Source organism: Coenobita brevimanus, chromosome 99, assembly GCF_032717465.1.
Source record: "Coenobita brevimanus isolate Jiangsu-jjx chromosome 99, ASM3271746v2, whole genome shotgun sequence".
Taxonomy (NCBI): Eukaryota; Metazoa; Arthropoda; class Malacostraca; order Decapoda; family Coenobitidae; genus Coenobita; species Coenobita brevimanus.
Window position 1 is genome coordinate 16,527,271 of NC_137052.1, and position 22,987 is coordinate 16,550,257.

The 22,987-nt window shown below is 40.9% G+C and overlaps 1 protein-coding gene across 1 annotated transcript in view; it reads left to right on the top strand.

Moving 5' to 3' along the window:
• Positions 1 to 19,316: 19,316 nt before the first annotated feature.
• Ptpmeg (protein tyrosine phosphatase Meg) overlaps positions 19,317 to 22,987 on the top strand; it is a 422,625-nt gene continuing 418,954 nt past the window's right edge. Inside the window, exon 1 of the mRNA XM_080283952.1 lies at positions 19,317 to 19,379. Coding sequence (XP_080140078.1) covers positions 19,317 to 19,379 — 63 coding nt within the window. The remainder of the gene's footprint in view (positions 19,380 to 22,987) is intronic.

Genomic DNA, 22,987 nt, shown 5'->3' on the forward strand with positions numbered 1-22,987 from the left:
AGTAATAGTAGTAATTGTAACAGTAGTTGTAGTAATAGTAATTGTAATAGTAGTTTTAGTAATAGTAGTGATACTAATAGTAATAGTAGTTTTAACCGATCTGAAACGTAACACCGGTGGACTGCCGACTGAAGATTCACTTATATTGTAGTCCACCGTTGTCCTTGAGAGAGAGAGAGAGAGAGAGAGAGAGAGAGAGAGAGAGAGAGGAGTTGCTATGTTAAATCCACCACCAGGAAGAAAAAAAAAATGTAAGGGCAGATGGACAGGCCTCGAGGTGGTCAGGATTCCTTGGGCTTGTATGATTTGTGGATGAGTGTGTGGCCCATATGACTGGCTGTGCTGCTGATGATTTTCCTGTTGTAATATTGGAGGGAAAAATGATGATGATGATGGTGATGATGATGATGATGCTAATGGTGATGATGGTGATGATGATGACGGTAATGATGATCGTGATGATGATTATGCTAATGATGATGATGATGGTGATGACGGTAATGATGATGGTGATGATGATTATGCTAATGATGATGATGATGGTGATGACGGTAATGATGATGATGATGATGGTTATGATGGTGATGAAAAATAAATCGATAAGGAAGAAGTGTTACGGAATCTCATAAGACCTGTGACATTTAATTTCCTCTCTTTTTCCTACCCTATATCCTCCCACGCTCTCTCTCTCTCTCACACACACACACACACACACACACACACACACACACACATGCATTCCAACTTTGCCCCATCATTCTTCCAAATCCAATTGTCCATTCCTGCATCCCATTTTGCTCTCTCTCTCTCTCTCTCTCTCTCTCTCTCTCTCTCTCTCTCTCGCGATCTCCTCTCTTTCTCTCCCCCTCCGTTTTCTTTTCTTTCTCCCACTCTCCATTCCTCCTCCCACTTTCTTTCCTCCTCCAGTCTCTCTCCCTCTTTCTTTCTCTCTCTCGCTTCATGCATTCAGATTTCCTCATCCTCCAAATCCATCTCTCCATTCCCTCCGATTAGCCCTCTCTCTCTCTCTCTCTCTCTCTCTCTCTCTCTCTCTCTCTCTCCATCGCACGTTGCTTTCTTTTTGTTTTTTATCCTCTCCTTTTTTTCAAACTTTCTCGTCATCTCTCCCTCCCTTTGTCTCTCTCTCCCTCCTTCTGTCTTTCTCTCCCCACCTACGTCTTAGTCACCTCGCTTTCTCTCACCATTCCCTCTCTCTTCCTTCTCACTCTCCTCTCTCCCCCTCCGCCTTTCCTCTCTTCGTATCCCCCTTTCTCCTCTCTTCTCTTCGCTATTTCTCCCTTACCCCGCTCTCTCTGTTCCCTCTTCCTCTCTCTCCTCTTTATCTTCTTTCCTTCTTCTCCCCCTTCTCTCCCTCTCTCACCTCCATCCCCTCATCTCGCTTCTCTCCTTTCATCTCTATCCTCTCCTTTCTATCTTCTCTCCCCTTCATCCTCTCCCTCTCACCCCTCTTCTCCCTTTCTCTCCCCATTATCCTCTCCCTCTCACCCCTCTTCTTCTCCCTTTCTCTCCCCTTTATCCTCTCCCTCTCACCCCTCTTCTTCTCCCTTTCTCTCCCCATTATCCTCTCCCTCTCACCCCTCTCTCCTCTCTCCGCCTGCGTGCTATAAGAGCCAGCTCGGATCCTCTCTCACCATATTGATTGTCAGGGCGGCGGGGAGGACGGACCTCTGTCGGGCCGCTCCACGAATCACCCCTGACTCGAACTTCATTTGTAATTATTTTCAAGGCCCCCAATATCCCCCATGCATATCTGGAAATCGTCCGGAAAGTGGGGGATTGGTGTGGAAAAAGTAGGAGTGGAAAAGGGGTACAAGTGTGAGGGATGGTGGCGTTGTGACTGGAGAGAGAGGCAAGCGTGTGTTGTTGTGCGGATTTATGAACGGCCGTCAGGGCTTTGACTTGGGCGCGAAAATTCGAATCGGCGTCCATAATTTCTCCTTAACAGCTCCGATTTTTGAGTCCAGCTTGATATATATACGTGTATAGTAAGATTAGTGTTTTATAAAGGACCTGTGCCTGGAATATTGCTTTGAGAAAGAAGGGAGTGTGACAGATGGAACTGAATGAATTGGTGTGGCCAACATTTGATCTAACTACTAATTCCGACCATATTTTTTTTTAATCTCTTCCCCGATTTCTCACCTGACCATGAATTTTATTAGTGTCCAGTGAAAATGGCGTTTGTCGGGATTAATGACCAGAAACAGCGAAGTAATATGACATGACGTAATATAATGCATCTTGGCGAACGTTTAAGTACGAATTATGACCATATATTTTGACATTCTTACCGTATTTCTCAACTAATCTCGAAATATTTAAGTGTCTTGTGAAAATAGAGTTTTGTTATGGACCTATGCCCGGAATAGTGCCTTCAGAAATAGCAGACTGACAGATTGCTAAAGATGATGCATGCAACTTTCGGCAACTTAGTATAATGTCCATATTTTTTTTTATACTGTGCTCCAATTTCTCGTCTAACCTCAAAATTTATAAGTGTCTAATTGAAGTGGGGTTTTTGTATTAATGTGCCCCTGATCAGTGCCTTGAAAAATTGGATAATGTGGCATGAAGTGGTAATTTTGGACTTGTACAATTTCGCTCAGTAACCCCTGTAAATTGACACGTTTTCTATGATGGCATCGTGTATGTTATGACGCGCTGTGTTGACATTGGCTTCGCTCACACGTCACCCACACCTACACAAAAAACCCACACATACGCACACAGGCTAATTCTGAAAGCCAGTTGAGTGAAAACTTATGGCAAACTACGAAGAAATATGAAAATGGCCTAACATTCCTCCGTTCCCTGTGCCATGTCTGCCTCATGAGTATACAAGTAGTTTTGAAAAAGAACGAATTAAATTGATACAGACTAGTGCTGCCACGTTGCCACCTTGTTTTTCGAAATAGATGAGTCACCCACACGTACACGAAAAACGTACAAGGACAATAATGTTAAAAGTCAGTTGAGGGAAAAGATACGGAAAAAACACGAAAGAGCACATAGTTTAGTAACACACACACACACACACACACACCGGTACCTGGTTTCCCGCGACGGTTCTTTTCGAGTGTACAAGTAGTTTTGAAAAGAACGAAGCATTCTGATGAAGACCTAAGCAACTAGTACCACATTCCTATACTTCAACATAGAGAGAGAGAGAGAGAGAGAGATCCCGTTTCAAGTGTGCGAGTGGTTTTGAAAAGTACGAATATTAAAGATAACGGTCAAGCAGGTGTTGCCACGTTGCTATTCTCCTTTACTTAGAATGTATGTGAGTTGGGCCAAACTTTGTTATGTTTTGACATTCTCACCTGTATGACTGATTTGAAGGTCTCTCTCTCTCTCTCTCTCTCTCTCTCTCTCTCTCCGAATAGGAGACGAGGGGAAAATTTTGTGATTTTATGAAATTCTATCCCGCAGGACTGATTTTAAGGACTCCTCTCTCTCTCTCTCTCTCTCTCGTTTCCGTTGCCGGTGTTGTGATTGTACCCAAGAAAAATAACTTACACCAGCGCGCGGTGTGCGAGAGGGTTATGTATTTGGTTGTTTGCCCTTGCCTGGCTTTTTTTTTTTTATGCTAGGAAGAAGGAACCAAAGGCCACGAGCCCGCAATAACTGTTCCTTCCAAGAGAAAAACAAAATACATGTATGTATTTTCTATGTACGTAGTCTGCATGTACCATATGTACTGTATGTTCTGTCTGTATGTACCGGTATGTTGTCTGTATGTACGTATGTATGTGTATGTACCGGTGTGTATGTACAGTATGTGTATGTTGTACTGTATGTTTTGTCTGTATGTATGCATTGTATGTTGTCTATGTATGTATGTAGTCTGTCTGTCTGTCTGTCTGTCTGTCTATGTATAGCTAACTAGGTGTGTGTGCAAAATGAAAGCATAGAGATGCACCAAATTTTAGGCTGTGACTTATGGGCGAAAGATGAAGAGTTAGGCGAATCAGTTTCCTGTAAGCCAAGAAACCTTTACAACGCTGGGTGGTAACCATATAACGAACCCATATGTGTTCCCTACTTGTAAACAAGTGGGTTGGTGGAGGGTTAGTGCCACTCCCCGTAAAACCAATAACTGTCAAATGGCCACCCCTTATGGGAATGTGGCGTCTGGCAATAGATAGATAGATAGATAGTTTTGAGAGAAATGCTACAGTACATATTATGTCTAGGGCAAAAATCAGCTTAGTTATAATCCGATTCTTGTCAGACTGGGTGCACAGGTTGAGGGACAGGACGAGGTGTAATTCAGTTTTCACTCGTTATTCATATACAGTAGATTCATTCATCCATTCGCTCATTCATTCATTCATTTTCAGGTCTGATTTTTCACATGTAATGCTATTCATAAATTCATTCATCTACCCATCCGTTCATCCATTCATTCATCTGTTCATCTATCCATCCATCCATCCATCTACCCATCTGTGTATCTATCTATCCATATCTATCCATCCATCCATCCATTTTTCTATCCATCCATCCATTCATCAATCCATTTATCCATTCATCCATGCATCCATTCATTCATTCATGCATCCACCCACCCACCCATCCATCCTTCTATCTATCTGTCTGTCTGTCTGTCTATTTATCTATCCGCCCATCCATCCATCGTTCTGTCTGTTTGTCTGTCCATCCATCCATCCATCCATCTCTGTCCAGCCATCCAGCCAGCCATCAGTCTGTCTGTCTATCTATCAGTGTCAATTTATTCATCTATCTATCTAAGTATCTGTCCATCCATCAATCCATCCATCCATCCATTCATTCATCCAGCCAGCCAGCCAGCTATCTATCCATGTATATCTATCCATCTGTCCATTATCTATCCACCTACCCATCTATCAGTGGCCATCCTTCCATCCATCCCCAAGGCTAATTCTTCACATTACCCATTGCATTCATTCTTTTTTCCTTCATAAAATGGTTTGAAAAAAAGAATTTGTATAGTGAATAAATAAATGTGTTTTTGTAAAGGATTATCCGTTTACTTGTGCGATTAGACGAAAATCAATACGGAATGAATATTGAGAAGAGAGAGAGGGAGGGAGGGAGAGAGGGTTTGTGTGGAGGGGATGTGCGCGCGAAGGGGAGATATATAGAGGGGGAGGGAGTGTGTGTGTGTGTGTGTGTGTGTGTGTGTGTGTGTGTGTGTGTGTGTGTGTGTTTATCGCTTTCTGCACTAGTGGATAGAAGGAAGATAGATCGATGAGAGAGAGTGAGTGAGAATGAGTAAAGGATGAGGGAAGAAAGAAAAGGGAGTGAGGGGGAAATTTTAAAAAACGAGAGAGAGAGGGGGGGGGAGAAAGAAATAAGAGGAAATGAGTAAGAAAGGGAGAGAGGGAAAGACAGTGGAAAGGAAGAAATGAAAGTGAGTAAGAAAGAGAGAAAAAAAAAGTGAGAATACAGAAGATGAGAAAGTAGAGGTGTTACACAGAATTTATCTATATACCCAGACCACGCAGCGCTTATGGTATCTACGCGGTGGTTAGAGAGAGAGCGAGAGAGAGGGGGAGGGAGAGAGGGAGGGAGGGAGGGAAGGGGAGAGAGAAAATATTAGAACGATTTCGTGTACAAGTGAACGTCTTCCATACTGAAATAATTAGTACTGAGAGAGAGGGAGAGAGAGTTTTGGGCTCTGTTGAAAATTAGTGAGGTCTATATCTACCCCTCCTGTTCAAAAATTTAATAGGTGACGAAAGGTAGAAAAAAAAATTCATAAAGTTCTCTGGGAAGATAAAACTGCGTCTTTTTATTATTATTATTATTATTATTATTATTATTATTATTATTATTATTAACATCATCATTATCATCACATTATTATTATTATTATTATTATTCAGACGATTAGGGAACATTATTATTTTTATTCTTGTTGCCTTCAGATGATTTTCAGCTTAACAGCGATTTTATTATTATTATTATTATTATTATTATTATTATTATTTACTGTATGGATATGACCTTCGTTTACCCCTTCACTGTGAAAAGTCTGAAGAGATTGGTGGTGGTGGTGACAGTGATGATGATGATGATGGTGCTGGTGATGATGGTGGTGCTGGTGATGATGATGATGGTGGTGATGATGATGATGATGGTGCTGGTGATGATGATGATGGTGGTGGTGATTATGATGATGGTGGTGCTGGTAATGATGATGGTGGTGACTGATGATTGTGGTGGTGGTGATAATAATGATGATGGTGGTGATAATGATGATGCTGGTGGTGATGGTGATGAATGATGATGGTGGTGTTGGTACCGGTAATGATTATGTTGGTGGTGATAGTGATGATGGTGGTGGTGATAATGATGATGGTGGTGATGGTGATGAATGATGATGGTGGTGGTGATAATGATGATGGTGTGATGATGATGGTGGTGGTGATAGTGATGATTTTGGTGATAATAATGATGATGGTGGTAGTGATAGTGATGATGATTGTGGTGATAATAATGATGATGGTGGTAGTGAAAATGATGATGGTGGTGGTGATAATGATGATGGTGGTGGTGATAATGATGGTGATGGTGACGATGATTGTGACGAAGATAGTGGTGGTGATGGTGGTGACTAACGATGATGATAATGGTGATGGTGACTTTGGTGATGTGATGATGGTGGTGGTGTTGACAGTGATGATAATGATCATGGTGGTGGTGACTGATGGTGGTGGTGGTGGCGACAGTGATAATGGTGGTGACATTGATGATGATAATGATGGTGGTGGTGGTGGTGACATTGATGATGCTAATGATGGTGGTGATGGTGATGGTAGTGGTGGTGGTGGTGATGGTGGTGGGGATGGCGACAGTGATAATGTGGTGGTGACATTGATGATGCTAATGATGGTGGTGGTGGTGGTGGTGGTGGTGATGGTGACACTGATGATGATAATGGTGGTGGTGGTGGTGGTGGTGATGGTGACATTGATGATAATGATGGTGGTGGTGGTGATGGTGACATTGATGATAATGATGGTGGTGGTGGTGGTGGTGGTGGTGACGGTGATAATGATGGGATGTTAGTGGTGGTGGTGGTGACATTGATGATGATAATGATGGTGGTGGTGACGGTGATAATGATGGTTGTGGTAGTGGTGGTGCTGGTGGTGATGGTGATGATGGTAGTGGTAGTGGTGGTGGTAGTGACGGTGGAGGTGGTGGTGGTGACATTGATGATGATAATGATGATGATGGTAGTGGTGGTGGTGGTGTTGGTGGTGATGATGATGATGATGATGGTGGTGGTGGTGGTGGTGGTTGGTGGTGATGGTGAGTGATAATGATGGTGGTGGTGGTGGTGGTGGTGAGTGATGATGGTGGTGGTGGTGGTGGTGCAGTGATGATGATGATGGTGATGGTGGTGACTGATTATGATGATGGTGGTGACAGTGATGATAATGATGATGGTGGTGATAATGATGGTAATGATGGTGTGATGACGATGATGGTGTTAATGATGATAATTATATATTTTAATACATTCAAACATTTTTCTTGGAAGGGGAGAGAGAGAGAGAGAGAGAGAACAGAGGGAGAAAACAGAGGAGCGAGTGAGGGAGAGAAGGGGAGATTGGAGAAAGGAGAGGGGAGATTATGATGATAAGGAGAGAGAGAGAGAGAGAGAGAGAGAAGCTTTAGGAAGGGAAGATATTGGTGTGTGTGTTTGTGTGTATGTATGTGAGAGAGAGAGAGAGAGAGAGAGAGAGAGAGAGAGAGAGAGAGACAGACAGACAGACAGACAGACAGACAGACAGAGGGAAAGAAGCTGCAGGAAGGAAAGTTACTGAGAGAGAGAGAGAGAGAGAGAGAGAAGCAGCAGGAAGGAAAGTTACTGAGAGAGAGAGAGAGAGAGAGAGTTTGGACGGGTGCCACGGGTCATGCATGTGCTCTCTCTCACAAATATAGCCTCCCATCCTGGCTCACTACCCACCTATCCACCGAGCCTACCCATCCACTCCACTCCACTCCATTCATCCACTTCATTCATCCACCCCACTTTACGACGCTTCACTCCAATCATCCACTCCACTTCACTCCATTCATCCAGTTCACTCCACTCTATTCATCCACTCCACTCCACTCCATTCATCCACTCCACTCAACTCCATTCATCCACTTTATTCATCCACCCCACTTCACGACGCTTCATTCCAATTATCCATCCATCCATCCATCATCCAATCCTACGTTGCCTCATGAGGAGCGTAGGAGCCCGGGGCTAGGCAGTTGGTCCTGACATTTAAGATGAGAGTGACCAACCTCACTCATCCCTGAGTGGCATTACGTGAGCAATAAACCCCAACCAACCCTTGGATATAAACCTTCACCGGCTCAATCCGACTGGAGCACAATAATTACCCACTAAACCACCAGGCGCCAAAATTTGGTCATATGGTTACCACCCAGCATAGTAAATGGTTTCCTGGTGTACAGGAAACCATTTGGATTGTCACTTAGTGTAGAATCACCCACAGGCAGAGGGAAGAGGAAAGAATGAAGGAAAGAAAGACAGAAGAGGATGGAAGGAAAGAAGGATGGAGGAGAGGACAGGGCAGACATCCGAGAGCAGCACTACATTGAGTGAGTGGATGGTGAGCGCCCCCACCTATCACATATCCACTTCTCTCAGCTCCATTCATCCACTCCACTTCATTCCATTCATCCACTCCACTCCACTCCACTCCATTCATCCACTCCACTCTCTTCATCCACTCCACTCCAATCCATTCATCCACTCCTCTCCACTTCATTCATCCATTCCACTCCACTTCATTCATCCACTCCACTCCATTCATCCACTCCACTCCATTCATCCACTCCACTCCATTCATCCACTCCACTCCATTCATCCACTCCACTCTCTTCATCCACTCCACTTCACTTCATTCATCCACTTCACTTCATTCATCCACTTCACTTCACTTCATTCATCCACTTCACTTCATTCATCCACTTCACTTCACTTCATTCATCCACTTCACTTCACTTCATTCATCCACTCCACTTCACTTCATTCATCCACTTCACTTCACTTCATTCATCCACTTCACTTCATTCATCCACTTCACTTCATTCATCCACTCCACTCCATTCATCCACTCCACTTCACTTCATTCATCCACTTCACTCCATTCATCCACTCCACTTCACTTCATTCATCCACTTCACTCCATTCATCCACTACACTCCATTCATCCACTCCACTTCACTTCATTCATCCACTCCACTCCATTCATCCACTCCACTTCATTCATCCACTCCACTTCACTTCATTCATCCACTTCACTTCATTCATCCACTCCACTTCATTCATCCACTCCACTTCATTCATCCACTCCACTTCACTCCATTCATCCACTCCACTCCATTCATCCACTTCACTTCATTCATCCACTCCACTTCATTCATCCACTCCACTCCATTCATCCACTTCACTTCATTCATCCACTCCACTCCATTCATCCACTTCACTCCATTCATCCACTCCACTTCATTCATCCACTCCACTCCATTCATCCACTTCACTTCATTCATCCACTCCACTCCATTCATCCACTTCGCTTCATTCATCCACATCACTCCATTCATCCACACCACTCCATTCATCCACACCACTCCATTCATCCACACCACTCCATTCATCCACTTCACTCCATTCATCCCTTCCACTCCATACATCCACACCACTCCATTCATCCACTCCTCTCCATACATCCACACCACTCCATCCACCCACTCCACTCCATTCATCCACTTCACTCCATCCACCCACTCCACTCCATTCATCCACTCCACTCCTTTCATCCACTTCACTCCATCCACCCACTCCACTCCATTCATCCACGCCATCAACCCTTTCACTCCGGTAACCTGTTAATTTGTGCTCGCTGCTGTACTCGTTTCACCTTAACTTGGCTCACGTTTTCGTGGTGTCGCTTGTGTCACGTTGTGGAGTGGATGTGGAGAGGTTGCAGTGGATGTGGAGAGATTGCAGTGGATGTGGAGAGGTTGTAGTGGATGTTATGTGGAGAGGTTGCACTAAAACACCTAGACAAAATTCAGAACAAAGCTGTTAGAATCATTAACAACCCTGCCATTACAAATAAACTACCTCCCCTGCAAGTAAGAAGGAATGTTGCCTCCCTTGCATTATTTTACAGATACTTTTATGGCAAATGCTCACACGAAGTTGCATCCATTGTGCCACCTCTCCATGCCTTCCCGCGCATTGCACGGGCATCTGGCAGCGCTCATGATTGGACTGTCACACTGCCATATTGCACAACTTCCGCCTATCAGAAATCTTTTACTCCCCGAACTGCATCTCTTTGCAACTCGCTTCCCCAGAGTTGTTTTCCCCTAAACTTCAACCTACAGCTGTTCAAGTCCAACTGTTACAGATGTTTTTATGAGTGGAGGACACCTGTAATCTGGTGTATGGATTATTTTTATTTTTGATTTGCTTTTACTTCCTCTGTTCATTATCTGCAAAAAAAAAAAAAAAAAATTCATCATCATCATCACCATAATTAACATCATCATTATTATTATTATCATCATCACGATAATTAACATCATCATCATCAGCATCATCACCATAATTAACATCATCATCATTATTATTATCATCATCACGATAATTAACATCATCATCATCATCATCACGATAATTAACATCATCATCATCATCATCATCATCATCATCATCACCACCACCACCCATACCTCTTCGCTGTCTTTAGCATGGAGTTAGCTAGGGTCCAGAGAACAAGAAAAAAAAAAACTATATCTGTCTATATGTATCTACCTGTCTGTCTATCTCTTTGTCTGTCTATCTACTGTATGTATCTGTCTATCTATCTATATCTATCTATCATCACAGTAAGCCTCTCACAATAACACTCAAGCTCCTATGACTCGACCTGTTGAATAAAATTGTCTGGGAGAAAGATAGGCATGACAGGGTTCATTTCTCTCTCTCTCTCTCTCTCTCTCTCTCTCTCGTTAGTGGTAGTGGTGGAGTTGTGTATAGTACAATTTAATCTTGTCTGCTCCTACCTCATAAATATAATTGTTTGACCTCCAGACCCTCTACCTCTACTTCTACCTCTACTTCTGCCTCTACTTCTACCTCTACTTCTACCTCTACTTTACTTCTACCACTACTTCTACCTCTACTTCTACCTCTACCTCTACTTCTACCTCTACTACTAACTCTACCTCTACGTCTACCACTACCTTTACTTCTACCACTACCTCTACGTCTACCTCAATCTCTACTTCTACCTCTACTTTTGCTTTTTCCTCAGTTTCTCTCTCTCTCTCTCTCTCTCTCTCTCTCTCTCTCTCTCTCTCTCTCTCTCTCCCCCCAGCATCACTATCTTAACACCTCACCGGGATTATGTTAATGAAGTGATACTAATGGTGAGAGAGAGAGAGAGAGAGAGAGAGAGTAGTTATGAAAATCGTAATAGGATGATTGATACAGGTAATTTGCATACTCTTTAAGCAGCGTAAGAGAGCGCGAATTTCTCTCTTTATCTGCTCTCTAATTAGTGTAATAGAGTTCGAATTTCTCTCTTTACTCTTTAAAATGTATAATAGAGAGCGAATTTCACCCTTTACTATTTAAGCTGTGTAATAGAGAGCGAATTTCACTCTTTACTCTTTAAGCAGCAAAAGAGAGCGCTAATTTCACTATTTACCCTTTGCAGCATAAGAGCGCGAATTTTCATTCATACTCTTTAAGCAGCAAAAGAGGGCGCGAATTTCACTCTTTACTCTTTAAAAGCGGTGTAATAGAGCACAAATTTCACTTTATTTACCCTTCAAGCAGCATAAGAGAACGCTATTTTCACTCTTTACTCTTTAAAAGCGGTGTAATAGCACGAATTTCACTCTTTACCCTTCAAGCAGCGTAAAAGAACGCTAATTTCACTCTTTACTCTTTAAGCATTGTAATAGAGCACGATTTTCACTCTTTACTCTTTAAGCATTGTAATAGTGCACGATTTTCACTCTTTCAGGGCCTAGAGCGCCAATGTGTTGTGTTTTAATTTTACTGTAAGTTAAAAACACGAGGGAAAAAAAAAACGGAGCGCAAGAACATGAAAAACAGAGAATATATTTAAGAAATGAGCTAAAGGAAATGAAAATCAGAATATTTGAATGAAAACTTCTACAAATTATGAAAAACAAAATATATAAATGAAAACTGATCTTAAAACTGAAAAAAAAATATTATTGAAAACTAAAAAGTATAAAAAACCGAAAATATAAATGAAAACTTATCTAAAAATTGTGAAAAACAGAATATGTAAATGAAAACCGGCCTAAAATATATGAAAAACTATAAATATAAATGAAAACTGATCTAAAAATTGTGAAAAACAGAATATATCAATGAAAACCGGCCTAAAAAATGTGAAGAACAGACAATATAAATGAACGTTGATCAAGAAATATGAAAATCAGAATATATGAATGAAAACTGATCTATAACTTGTGAAAAACCAAAATATGTAAATGAAAATCGCCCTAAAAATACGAAAAACATAATATAAATGAAAACTGATCCAAAAAAATATGAAAAACAGGAAATATAAATGAAAACTGATCTAAAAATTATGAAAACAGGAAATACCAAAAAATATGAAAGTCGAGAATTTCAACACCTGAGCTAAAATTTTTGAAAACCTAATAATTGATGAGTGAAAAAATTGAAAGAAAATTAAAATAAATAGAAAATAAAAATAAAATATAGGAAAAATAATGAACTAAAAAAATGCAGACTGGGGAATTGGTGAGTAAAAAGGAGACTGAAGATTGGCGAGTTATAAGACGAGAAACAAAATTGGCGAATGAAAAGATGAAAAACTGATAATTGACAAAAAAAAAAAAAAAGACTGCAAATTGGCGAGTTATAATACGAAAAACTGAAAATTGGCGCGTTTTAAGACGACGAAAAACTGAAAATTGGCGAGTGAAAAATAAGATGAAAGACTGAAAATTGGCGAGTCATATGACGGAAAACAAAATTGGCGAGTGAAAAAGGATAAAAAACTGGAAATTGGCGAATGAAATGATGAAAAACTGAAAATTGGCGAGTGAAAAAAACTGTGAAAAAATTGAAATTGGCGAGTTATAAAAAGGCGAAAAACTCAAAATTGGCGAGTGAAAAAGCTGAAAAACTGAAAATTGGCGAGTTATAAGACGAAAAACTGAAAATTAACGAGTGAAAGGGATGATGAACAGAAAATTGGCGAGTTATAAGACGAAAAACAAAATTGGCGAGTGAAAAAACTGAAAAACTGAAAATTGGCGTTATAAGATGAAAAACTGAAAATTGGCGAATGAAAAGGATGATGAAGAGCGTTATGAAAATATGAAAAAAACTGAAAATTGGGGAGTGAAAGGGAAAATGAAAAGACTAAAAATTGGCGAGTTATAAGGAGACAAAAACTAAAATTGGCGAGTGAGAAATAAGATGAAAAACTGAAATTTGGCGAGTGAAAAGGACGATTAAAAACAAAATTGGCGAATAAAATGATGAAAAACTGAAATTTGGCGAGTTATACGGAGACAAAAACTCAAAATTGGCGAGTTAAATCAGAAAAAAGCTGAAAATTGGCGAGAAGAAAAAATAGCGTGAAATAATTAGCGTTTACAGTGAAAGAAAAAAAAAAAATACCCATCGGTGCCTGGAGCAATTCGCCTCTGTCTGTGTTGGGCCGAATGTGTATCCTACCGAATTAACCACTGTCACTGCCGCACCAGCCTTGAGAGAAAGATATACCCTGTTCACTTTAACTTGGCCTAAAATTGCTGTTTCTATATCTTTTGCTGAGCTGTAGGAAGACGGACGTTTGAATATTGTACCAGTCACGAAGAAGTGCTGTGGAAAGGAAGTAGAGCCATAATCTTGTTGAGCTATAAAAAGATCAACACTGGAATCAGTTGCTAGTCACGAAGAAGTGCTATGGAAGGAGGTAGATCTATTGAGTCGTAACAGATCAAATTGAAATCAGATGCTAGTCACGAAGAAGTGCTGTGGAAAGGAAGTAGAGCCATAGTATTGTATTCTGTTGAACTGTAACAAGAGAGCACCACGGGAATCAGATGCTAGTCACGAAGAAGTGCTATTGAAAGGTGGAATTTATAGTCTTATTCTGCCATTGAGCTACGGGGAAATTAGCCGCAAAAGGAAGAAAATCCGCCAAGGAAAGTGAACGAACTATAGGGGAAAAAAAGATATACCTTATAGTAAACTGTCTGTGATTGAGAGAGAGAGAGAGAGATTGTTGTGAAAAAGTTGTATAGTGTTCTGTAACTTTTGTAATTGAGAGAGAGAGAGAGAGAGAGAGAGAGAGAGAGAGAGAGAGAGAGAGAGAGAGATTTTGTAGTGAAGAAGTTATATAGTGCTGTGCGTTTTACCAAGAGAGAGAGAGAGAGAGATCCTGTAGTGACTAGAGAGCGTAGAGGTGTTATTACCAAGTTCTTCAGTGTTCTGTGTTATTCCGAGAACTGAAATTAGTAGAACAGATATTTTTAAAGTGAAGAGGAAGTTCTAGAGGTGTTCTGTTCAGCGTGTTGTGTTATGCCGAGAACAGTAGAACATAGCTTTTGGTGAAGAGATATGTGTGTGTTTGTGTGTTGTAGTGATGTTTAGATGTTTGCCAGTGAAGAGGTGGTGTTTAGTTGTACGTGATGTGTTATTTTTAGCACTGAGATTAGGGAGATTGATAGGTGTAGCGTGGAATTGTTTAAGCACTGATATTTAAACATTGGTTTATAAACATTGATATTTAAACGTTGGTATATAAACATTAATATTTAAACATTGGTAAACATTAATATTTAAACATTGATATTTAACCATTGGTATATAAACATTAGCATTTGAACACTGATATTTAAACAGTGGTATTTTAACACTGGCATTTAAATTGGTATTAAAACATTGCTATTTAAACATTGGTAGGCCTCTTTAAACATTGCTATTTAAACATTGGTATTTAAACATTGATCCTGTACACATCTTGAGTCTGTTTTGAGAATCGAGCTTAGTAAAAATTGCCAGATGTACCGCGTAATTCACTAAACACTGATATTTAAACATACTGATATTTAAACTGATATTTAATCACTGGTATTTAAACATTGATATTTGAACTAACATTTAAACACAGATATTCAAACGGTAAAACATTCAAACTTAACATATCTTGAGTTTCTTTCCATTCAAGTGACCTAGTAGTGTTCAGTGAGTGTTCCAGTGTTTTGTGTGTGTGTCTCCAGTTTTCCGTGTCTATCCTTGTCTTACTGAAGTAGTGCCACGTAGTTTTGTCTTTCATACGATTCTGTATAGTGAAGAGGAGGATGGAAACGCCTTGTATTTCCCTCCTTCGGTAAATCAGTCAAGAAGAGAAATATTAAGAGAAAGATTAAGTCACCAGAAAGACTTATAAGGAAACATACTTTTTTTTTTTCCATTATCCAAAAGCTTGCCTGAAAGAGGGTTAATGTTAAGACTGAAAAAAAATATATATTGTGTGTAAATTTAGAAGTCATTGGCAAGAGATATATTGAGAAAAAAAAATTGCTTGAAAGTTGTGTGTAAATTTTAAGTCATTGACAAGAAATATATTGGAAAAAAAAAAGTGTGTAAATTTAGAAGTCATTGGCAAGAGATATATTGAAAAAAACAATTGTGTATAATTTTAGAACTCATTGGCAAGACATATATTGAATAAAATGGTGTAAATCTAGAAGTCACTGGGAAGAAATATATTGCAAAAAATCGTGTAAATTTAGAAGCAATTGGGAAGAAATATATTGAAAGAAAAAAAAAATTAATTTAGAAGTCCTTGGTATTTTCAAGTGTTGTGAGATGGTGTAGATTCAGCCGTCCCCGCCACATGCAAGATAGAAGGGCGCTATTTACGTAGCAGCCTGCATCGTCACTACAGCCATCCAGCTAGGTATTAACACTCCCAGCCTCCCTTGGCTCATTCTCAGCTCCTAGGACGTCAGCGGGAAGAATACTAGACACCAGTGCTAGGTATTAACACTCCCAGCCACCCTAGACTCATTCTCAGCTCCTAAGAAGAGAGTACTAGGTCTGTCTTGCCCGAGTTTGCCTCCTATAACTCACTCCCAGCTGAATAAAATCGTCTGGCTTCAAAATACGGCGCTAGAGTTACCCCTGTCACGAGAAGGTCATTAAGGAGAGCCATGCAATTACGTCCTAAGCACAGTAATTACCCAGTTAATAAGCCGTAGTGGAAATTACCTGCGTACACCTTTTTTAAAACTTCACCTTCTTTTTTCGTTCACCTGTCGGGGAGAAGCTCTGAAAAAATACCGTATGAAAATTTTTGGCATAATTTTATCGCCAGTGATCACGTAAGAAGATAATAATAATAAGAAAAAGGCTGATTAGAATTTTGGGCACGTCATTACCATTAAAAAAAAATACAAGCTTCTTATCCAACGCATTTTGACTGAGAAAGAAAATTTTTGAGTTGGGATAAGTGGAAGAGAAGGGAAAGGGAAAATCTGACTTTGCGAAGAGTAGGAAAGGAACGATAAAGAAAAAAAAAAATACTTAAGAAGAGTAGCAAGAGAAAGTGAAGAAATATTTGAGTTGTAAAAGGAAGAAACGAAGCAAAGAAAAAAATAGAGAAGAGTAACCAAGCAAAGTCTTAAGTAAAACAAACAAACAAACCAGCAACAAAAACAGAGAAGCATAACAAAAACGCAAAAAAAAAAAAAAAAAAAAAAGGAAGTCAATTTTGCTCGAGTAAAAAATAAAAAAAATCAAGACTGCAATATCAACGCACGTAAAAAATATGGAAAAATTCTGTGCTTCAAAAATAAGTTAAAATATAAAAGAAAATACGTGTAGCTTCTTGTAAGTATCCCTTACACTAGAAAATAAGAATCGGTAAAGAAAATGGAGGCAAGTTTACACCAGACTTGCTAATGAGAACAGAAATACGAGAAGAAAAATGACTATAGCAGCCTCAAAAACCGCCAAATAAATGATAGATAAATAAAAAACTAAAACATATCTTGGAAGGCACAAAATTTGACTGAGGTAAAGAAAATAAGATAGAGAAATTTACCGTAAGAACCGATCCATTTTCTATGTCGAGGTTGAGAGTTTAGGGACAGACTTTTAAAAATCGGACAGGAGAAGGGTATAAGAGTTTTATTTTAGCCTACATTATTTTTGGCGGGAAAGTTGATCGCTTAAGTTGTGTTTTGTGTGCCACGCGAAACTTTAAACTTCTGAACTTATTTTTGAGAGGATACGAAGGGATATTAATGGAAGTTCGAAGTTTTTGAGAATATACAAAAGGAATATGGGGAATTTTGGCATGAAGGAATTTTGAGGGCATGGATGTAAGGACGGGCGTAAAGTCGTGCTAGAGAGTTGGGAGAAAAGAGTAAAATTTCAGTGATGGATTGTGAAGAAGAAAAAAGTTTGGGAAAAGAAAGAAAAATGTAAAAAAAGAAAAACAAAAGAAAACGATGATTTGTGGAGAAATAAAGTTGCAAGAAGTGAAAGAAACGTAAATTTCTGAAAATGGTGAAGTTTGCTGAAGAATCGTTAACTTGTGAAAATAAATGAAATATAGTTAAGATTAAAGGGGAAAAGCGAAGGTGAAGAAGCGTTACTTTGTGGGACGATAACAAAGCGTGGTGGATCCATTCAGCCACCTGAGCGAAAGTAAAGGTGAAAAGTGAACGAAGTTAGTGGAAAATCTGAAAATTGAGGGAGAGGGAAAAAAAATAACTGCATATCAAAGGCTGGAGATAAAAAAAAAGAAAAAGAAAGAAAAAGAAAAGAAAATGAAGGGGAAGAAATAGTTGGAAAAATTTGTCAAAGTCTGGAAGGGAAAAAAGGCAATAGATAAGTTGTTAAATAATAATAATAATAATAATAATAATAATAGGGCTTGGGTGGAGGAATTTGGAAATCGTAAGAAGTGGAGGAGTTAGAGTGGATGGAAAATCATTAAGTGTGGAAAACAGAAGTGCAGTGGATGAAGTGGATGGGTAGGTGGAGGCTAAGGTAGTGTGGATTGGTTTGATCGTATCCACATTTACCTCCACACACACACACACCTGCCTTACCACACCTGCCTCACCAAACACCACACCTGCTTTACCACATACCTGCTCACCACACCTGTTTCATTGTACTTGCCTCACCACACACCTTTCTGATTAGGCTATACCTGCTCTACCACACCCACACCTACCTCACTACACAACTGCCCGATTATACCAGCCGCACCATATCCAATCTGCCTCACCACACCTGCCTAACCACGCACCTGTCTACCACACACCTGTCAGATAATACCATCCTCACCACATCAATATCTGCCACACCACACCTGCCTCACCAAACATCACACCTGCTTTACCACATACCTGCCTCACCACACGCGTCTGATTATACCTGCCTCACCACACACCTGTCTCACCACAGAGTTCCTACCACATTCATGCCCCCCACCAGCACCACGACCACTTGAGCCACATCCACTACCACAACTACCACCGTAACTACCACTACCACGACCACCCTAGCCACGACTACCACCACCTTGGCCCACTACCATTACGACCACTGCCGAAAGAAGTTACTACCACTGCAACGACCACCCTAACCACTACCACCACCCTCCTAACCACGACTACTACCACTGCAACGACCACTGTCAGAAGCACGAGTTGCCCAAACTTGCTACTACTACCAAACTACCACAACTACCCTAACCACAACTACCAAAACCACAACTTACCAGAACCACAACTTACCACCACCACTACCACCACCACCGTACCTACCACAACTACCACCACCCTAACAGCCACAACTACCACCTTCCTAACAAGCACAACTACAACCACCACCCTAACCACCACAACTACAACCACCACCCTAACCACCACAACTACAACCACCACCCTAACCACCACAACTACCACCACTACCCTAATCACCATCCTAACCACCACAACTACCACCACTACCACCCAAACCACGACAACTACCATCACTACCACCGCACCAACCACCGCACCAACCACCGCACCAACCACAACCACCACCACTACCACCATCACCCTAACCACAAGCATCACTACCACAACGACCACTGCCAGAAGAAGCACGCGTCACCTCAAGCTACCACAACTACCACCTCCACTACCACAACTACCACCACACCTACCACAACACCGGGATGCTGCTGTGTATGGTTCTTCCCTCCAAATTCCCCAACTTTATGCACATCTGCCTCCTTCAGGTGTGTGGTGGCTCTCTCTCTCTCTCTCTCTCTCTCTCTCTCCTTCAGGTGTGTGTTGGATTTATATATACATTTCTCTCTCTCTCTCTCTCTCTCTCTCTCTCTCTCTCTCTCTCTCTCCTTCAAGTGTGTGTTGGATTTATATATACATTCTCTCTCTCTCTCTCTCTCTCTCTCTCTCTCTCTCTCTCTCTCTCTCTCTCAAAAGGAAGGGCCCGGTCAGTCAGTCACACACCAAAGATTTTCACACAGCATGATTCTGTGACTCCGCGTGTATGGGATCCGTATTCTCGTAGGGCAAGGAGACTCCCTAACACCTTTTCTTTGGCGATTTATTTTCCAAACTGTTCTTTAATCTCTCCTGGTTTGCTTCTTATGTCTTTTCAGTATCGACATAGATTGCATGAATAACACGCAAGAATATAGTAACGGAGCAGACTCAGGAATAAATCGGCAAGGAAGAGGTGTTAGTAAGCTTTCTAACTGTACTAGAATACCGCTCTAGAATTTCTGTTCAGAGCGTGAGATATCCTCCATAGCGATTTATTTTTGGCTGTGGCTAGTTAATATCCTTTTGTACGTTATTTATGCAGAGTTTGGTAATAGTGGAAGGATTTATGTAACAGAGAAAAGGACAGTGAAGTGTAATAGACCAAATAAATTGCTTAGGAAAAGATGTTAGGGCCACAATTCCTTTTTTTTTTTTTTTTGTTAGCTAATGGTTTAGGGCAGCTGGTGTTGTGGTATTTTTAGTGGGTGTGTTGAAGGCTGGTGTTATGATATATTTACCTCCGACAACGAGGTTATGTAATCACCTGTGTTTTTCTTGTTTGTCTACACGATATCTCCAAATTTCTCAAGTGAATCACAATGAAATTTCGTGGAAGGGTGGGCCATGGGCGAAGAAACAATTGATCAAATTTTGTGGCGGATCCGGATCCTGTCTATCCCTCACAGTATCTCCAAAAGTTCTCACAGAATTTCAATCAAATTTGGTGGAAGAGTAGGCCGTGGGTCAATGGACATTTCATTAAATTTGGGGCGGAACCGGATCCTACTGTTTGTATTCCACACAGTATCTCCACGACCCGGCTCCGGATCAATTTTAATGGCAATGGCATTGGCGGAGGTGTGGGGATTGGGGTCTGTGAGTGCTTTCTAGTTATTGGCTGTGTTGAAGGCTGGTGTTGTGGTATTATTATTGGCTGTGTTGAAGGCTGGTGCTGTGGTATTGGCTGTGTTGAAGGCTGGTGTTGTGGTATTATTATTGGCTGTGTTGAAGGCTGGTGTTGTGGTATTATTATTGGCTGTGTTGAAGGCTGGTGTTGTGGTATTATTATTGGCTGTGTTGAAGGCTGGTGCTGTGGTATTATTATTGGCTGTGTTGAAGGCTGGTGTTGTGGTATTGGCTGTGTTGAAGGCTGGTGTTGTGGTATTGGCTGTGTTGAAGGCTGGTGTTGTGGTATTATTATTGGCTGTGTTGAAGGCTGGTGTTGTGGTATTATTATTGGCTGTGTTGAAGGCTGGTGTTGTGGTATTATTATTGGCTGTGTTGAAGGCTGGTGCTGTGGTATTATTATTGGCTGTGTTGAAGGCTGGTGTTGTGGTATTGGCTGTGTTGAAGGCTGGTGTTGTGGTATTGGCTGTGTTGAAGGCTGGTGTTGTGGTATTATTATTGGCTGTGTTGAAGGCTGGTGTTGTGGTATTATTATTGGCTGTGTTGAAGGCTGGTGCTGTGGTATTATTATTGGCTGTGTTGAAGGCTGGTGTTGTGGTATTGGCTGTGTTGAAGGCTGGTGTTGTGGTATTATGGCTGTGTTGAAGCTAAGGCTGGTGTTGTGGTATTATTATTGGCTGTGTTGAAGGCTGGTGTTGTGGTATTGGCTGTGTTGAAGGCTGGTGTTGTGGTATTATTATTGGCTGTGTTGAAGGCTGGTGTTGTGGTATTATTATTGGCTGTGTTGAAGGCTGGTGTTGTGGTATTATTATTGGCTGTGTTGAAGGCTGGTGTTTTGGTATTGGCTGTGTTGAAGGCTGGTGTTGTGGTATTATTATTGGCTGTGTTGAAGGCTGGTGTTGTGGTATTATTATTGGCTGTGTTGAAGGCTGGTGTTGTGGTATTATTATTGGCTGTGTTGAAGGCTGGTGTTGTGGTATTATTATTGGCTGTGTTGAAGGCTGGTGTTGTGGTATTGGCTGTGTTGAAGGCTGGTGTTGTGGTATTATTATTGGCTGTGTTGAAGGCTGGTGTTGTGATATTGGCTGTGTTGAAGGCTGGTGCTGTGGTATTGGCTGTGTTGAAGGCTGGTGTTGTGGTATTATTATTGGCTGTGTTGAAGGCTGGTGTTGTGGTATTATTATTGGCTGTGTTGAAGGCTGGTGTTGTGGTATTATTATTGGCTGTGTTGAAGGCTGGTGTTTTGGTATTGGCTGTGTTGAAGGCTGGTGTTGTGGTATTATTATTGGCTGTGTTGAAGGCTGGTGTTGTGGTATTATTATTGGCTGTGTTGAAGGCTGGTGTTGTGGTATTATTATTGGTTGTGTTGAAGGCTGGTGTTGTGGTATTATTATTGGCTGTGTTGAAGGCTGGTGCTGTGGTATTATTATTGGCTGTGTTGAAGGCTGGTGTTGTGGTATTATTATTGCATGTGTGGAAGTTTTGGCAAGAGAGTGGTTGAGGAAGACTTGCGGAAGGAATGTAAGAGAGAGAGAGAGAGAGAGTTGTATCTAGAGAGTAAGAGTGAGAGTAGTGAGAGTAAGAGTGAGAGTTGTAAGAGAGTATGAGAGTGAGAGAGTAAGAGTGAGAGTTGTAAGAGAGTATGAGAGTGAGAGAGTAAGAGTGAGAGTTGTAAGAGAGTATGAGAGTGAGAGAGTAAGAGTGAGAGTTGTGAGAGAGTAACAGTAAGAGTGAGAGTTGTAATAGAGTAACAGTAAGAGTGAGAGCTAAGTAACAGTAAAAGTGAGAGTTGTAAGAGAGTAACAGTAAGAGTGAGAGTTGTAAGAGAATAAGAGTGAGAGTTGTGAGAGAGTAACAGTAAGAGTGAGAGTTGTGAGAGAGTAACAGTAAGAGTGAGAGTTGTAAGAGAGTAACAGTAAGAGTGAGAGTTGTAAGAGAGTAACAGTAAGAGTGAGAGTTGTAAGAGAGAATAAGAGTGAGAGTTGTGAGAGAGTAACAGTAAGAGTGAGAGTTGTAAGAGAGTAACAGTAAGAGTGAGAGTTGTAAGAGAGTAACAGTAAGAGTGAGAGTTGTAACAGAGAGTAACAGTAAGAGTGAGAGTTGTAAGAGAGTAACAGTAAGAGTGAGAGTTGTAAGAGAGTAACAGTAAGAGTGAGAGTTGTAACAGAGAGTAACAGTAAGAGTGAGAGTTGTAACAGAGAGTAACAGTAAGAGTGAGAGTTGTAACAGAGAGTAACAGTAAGAGTGAGAGTAGTGAGAGTAACAGTAAGAGTGAGAGTTGTAAGAGAGAGAATGAGAGTGAGAGTTGTGAGAGAGTAACAATGAGAGTGAGAGTTGTAATAGAGAGTAACAGTAAGAGTGAGAGTTGTAAGAGAGTAGGAGTGAGAGTTGTGAGAGAGTAACAGTAAGAGTGAGAGTTGTAATAGAGAGT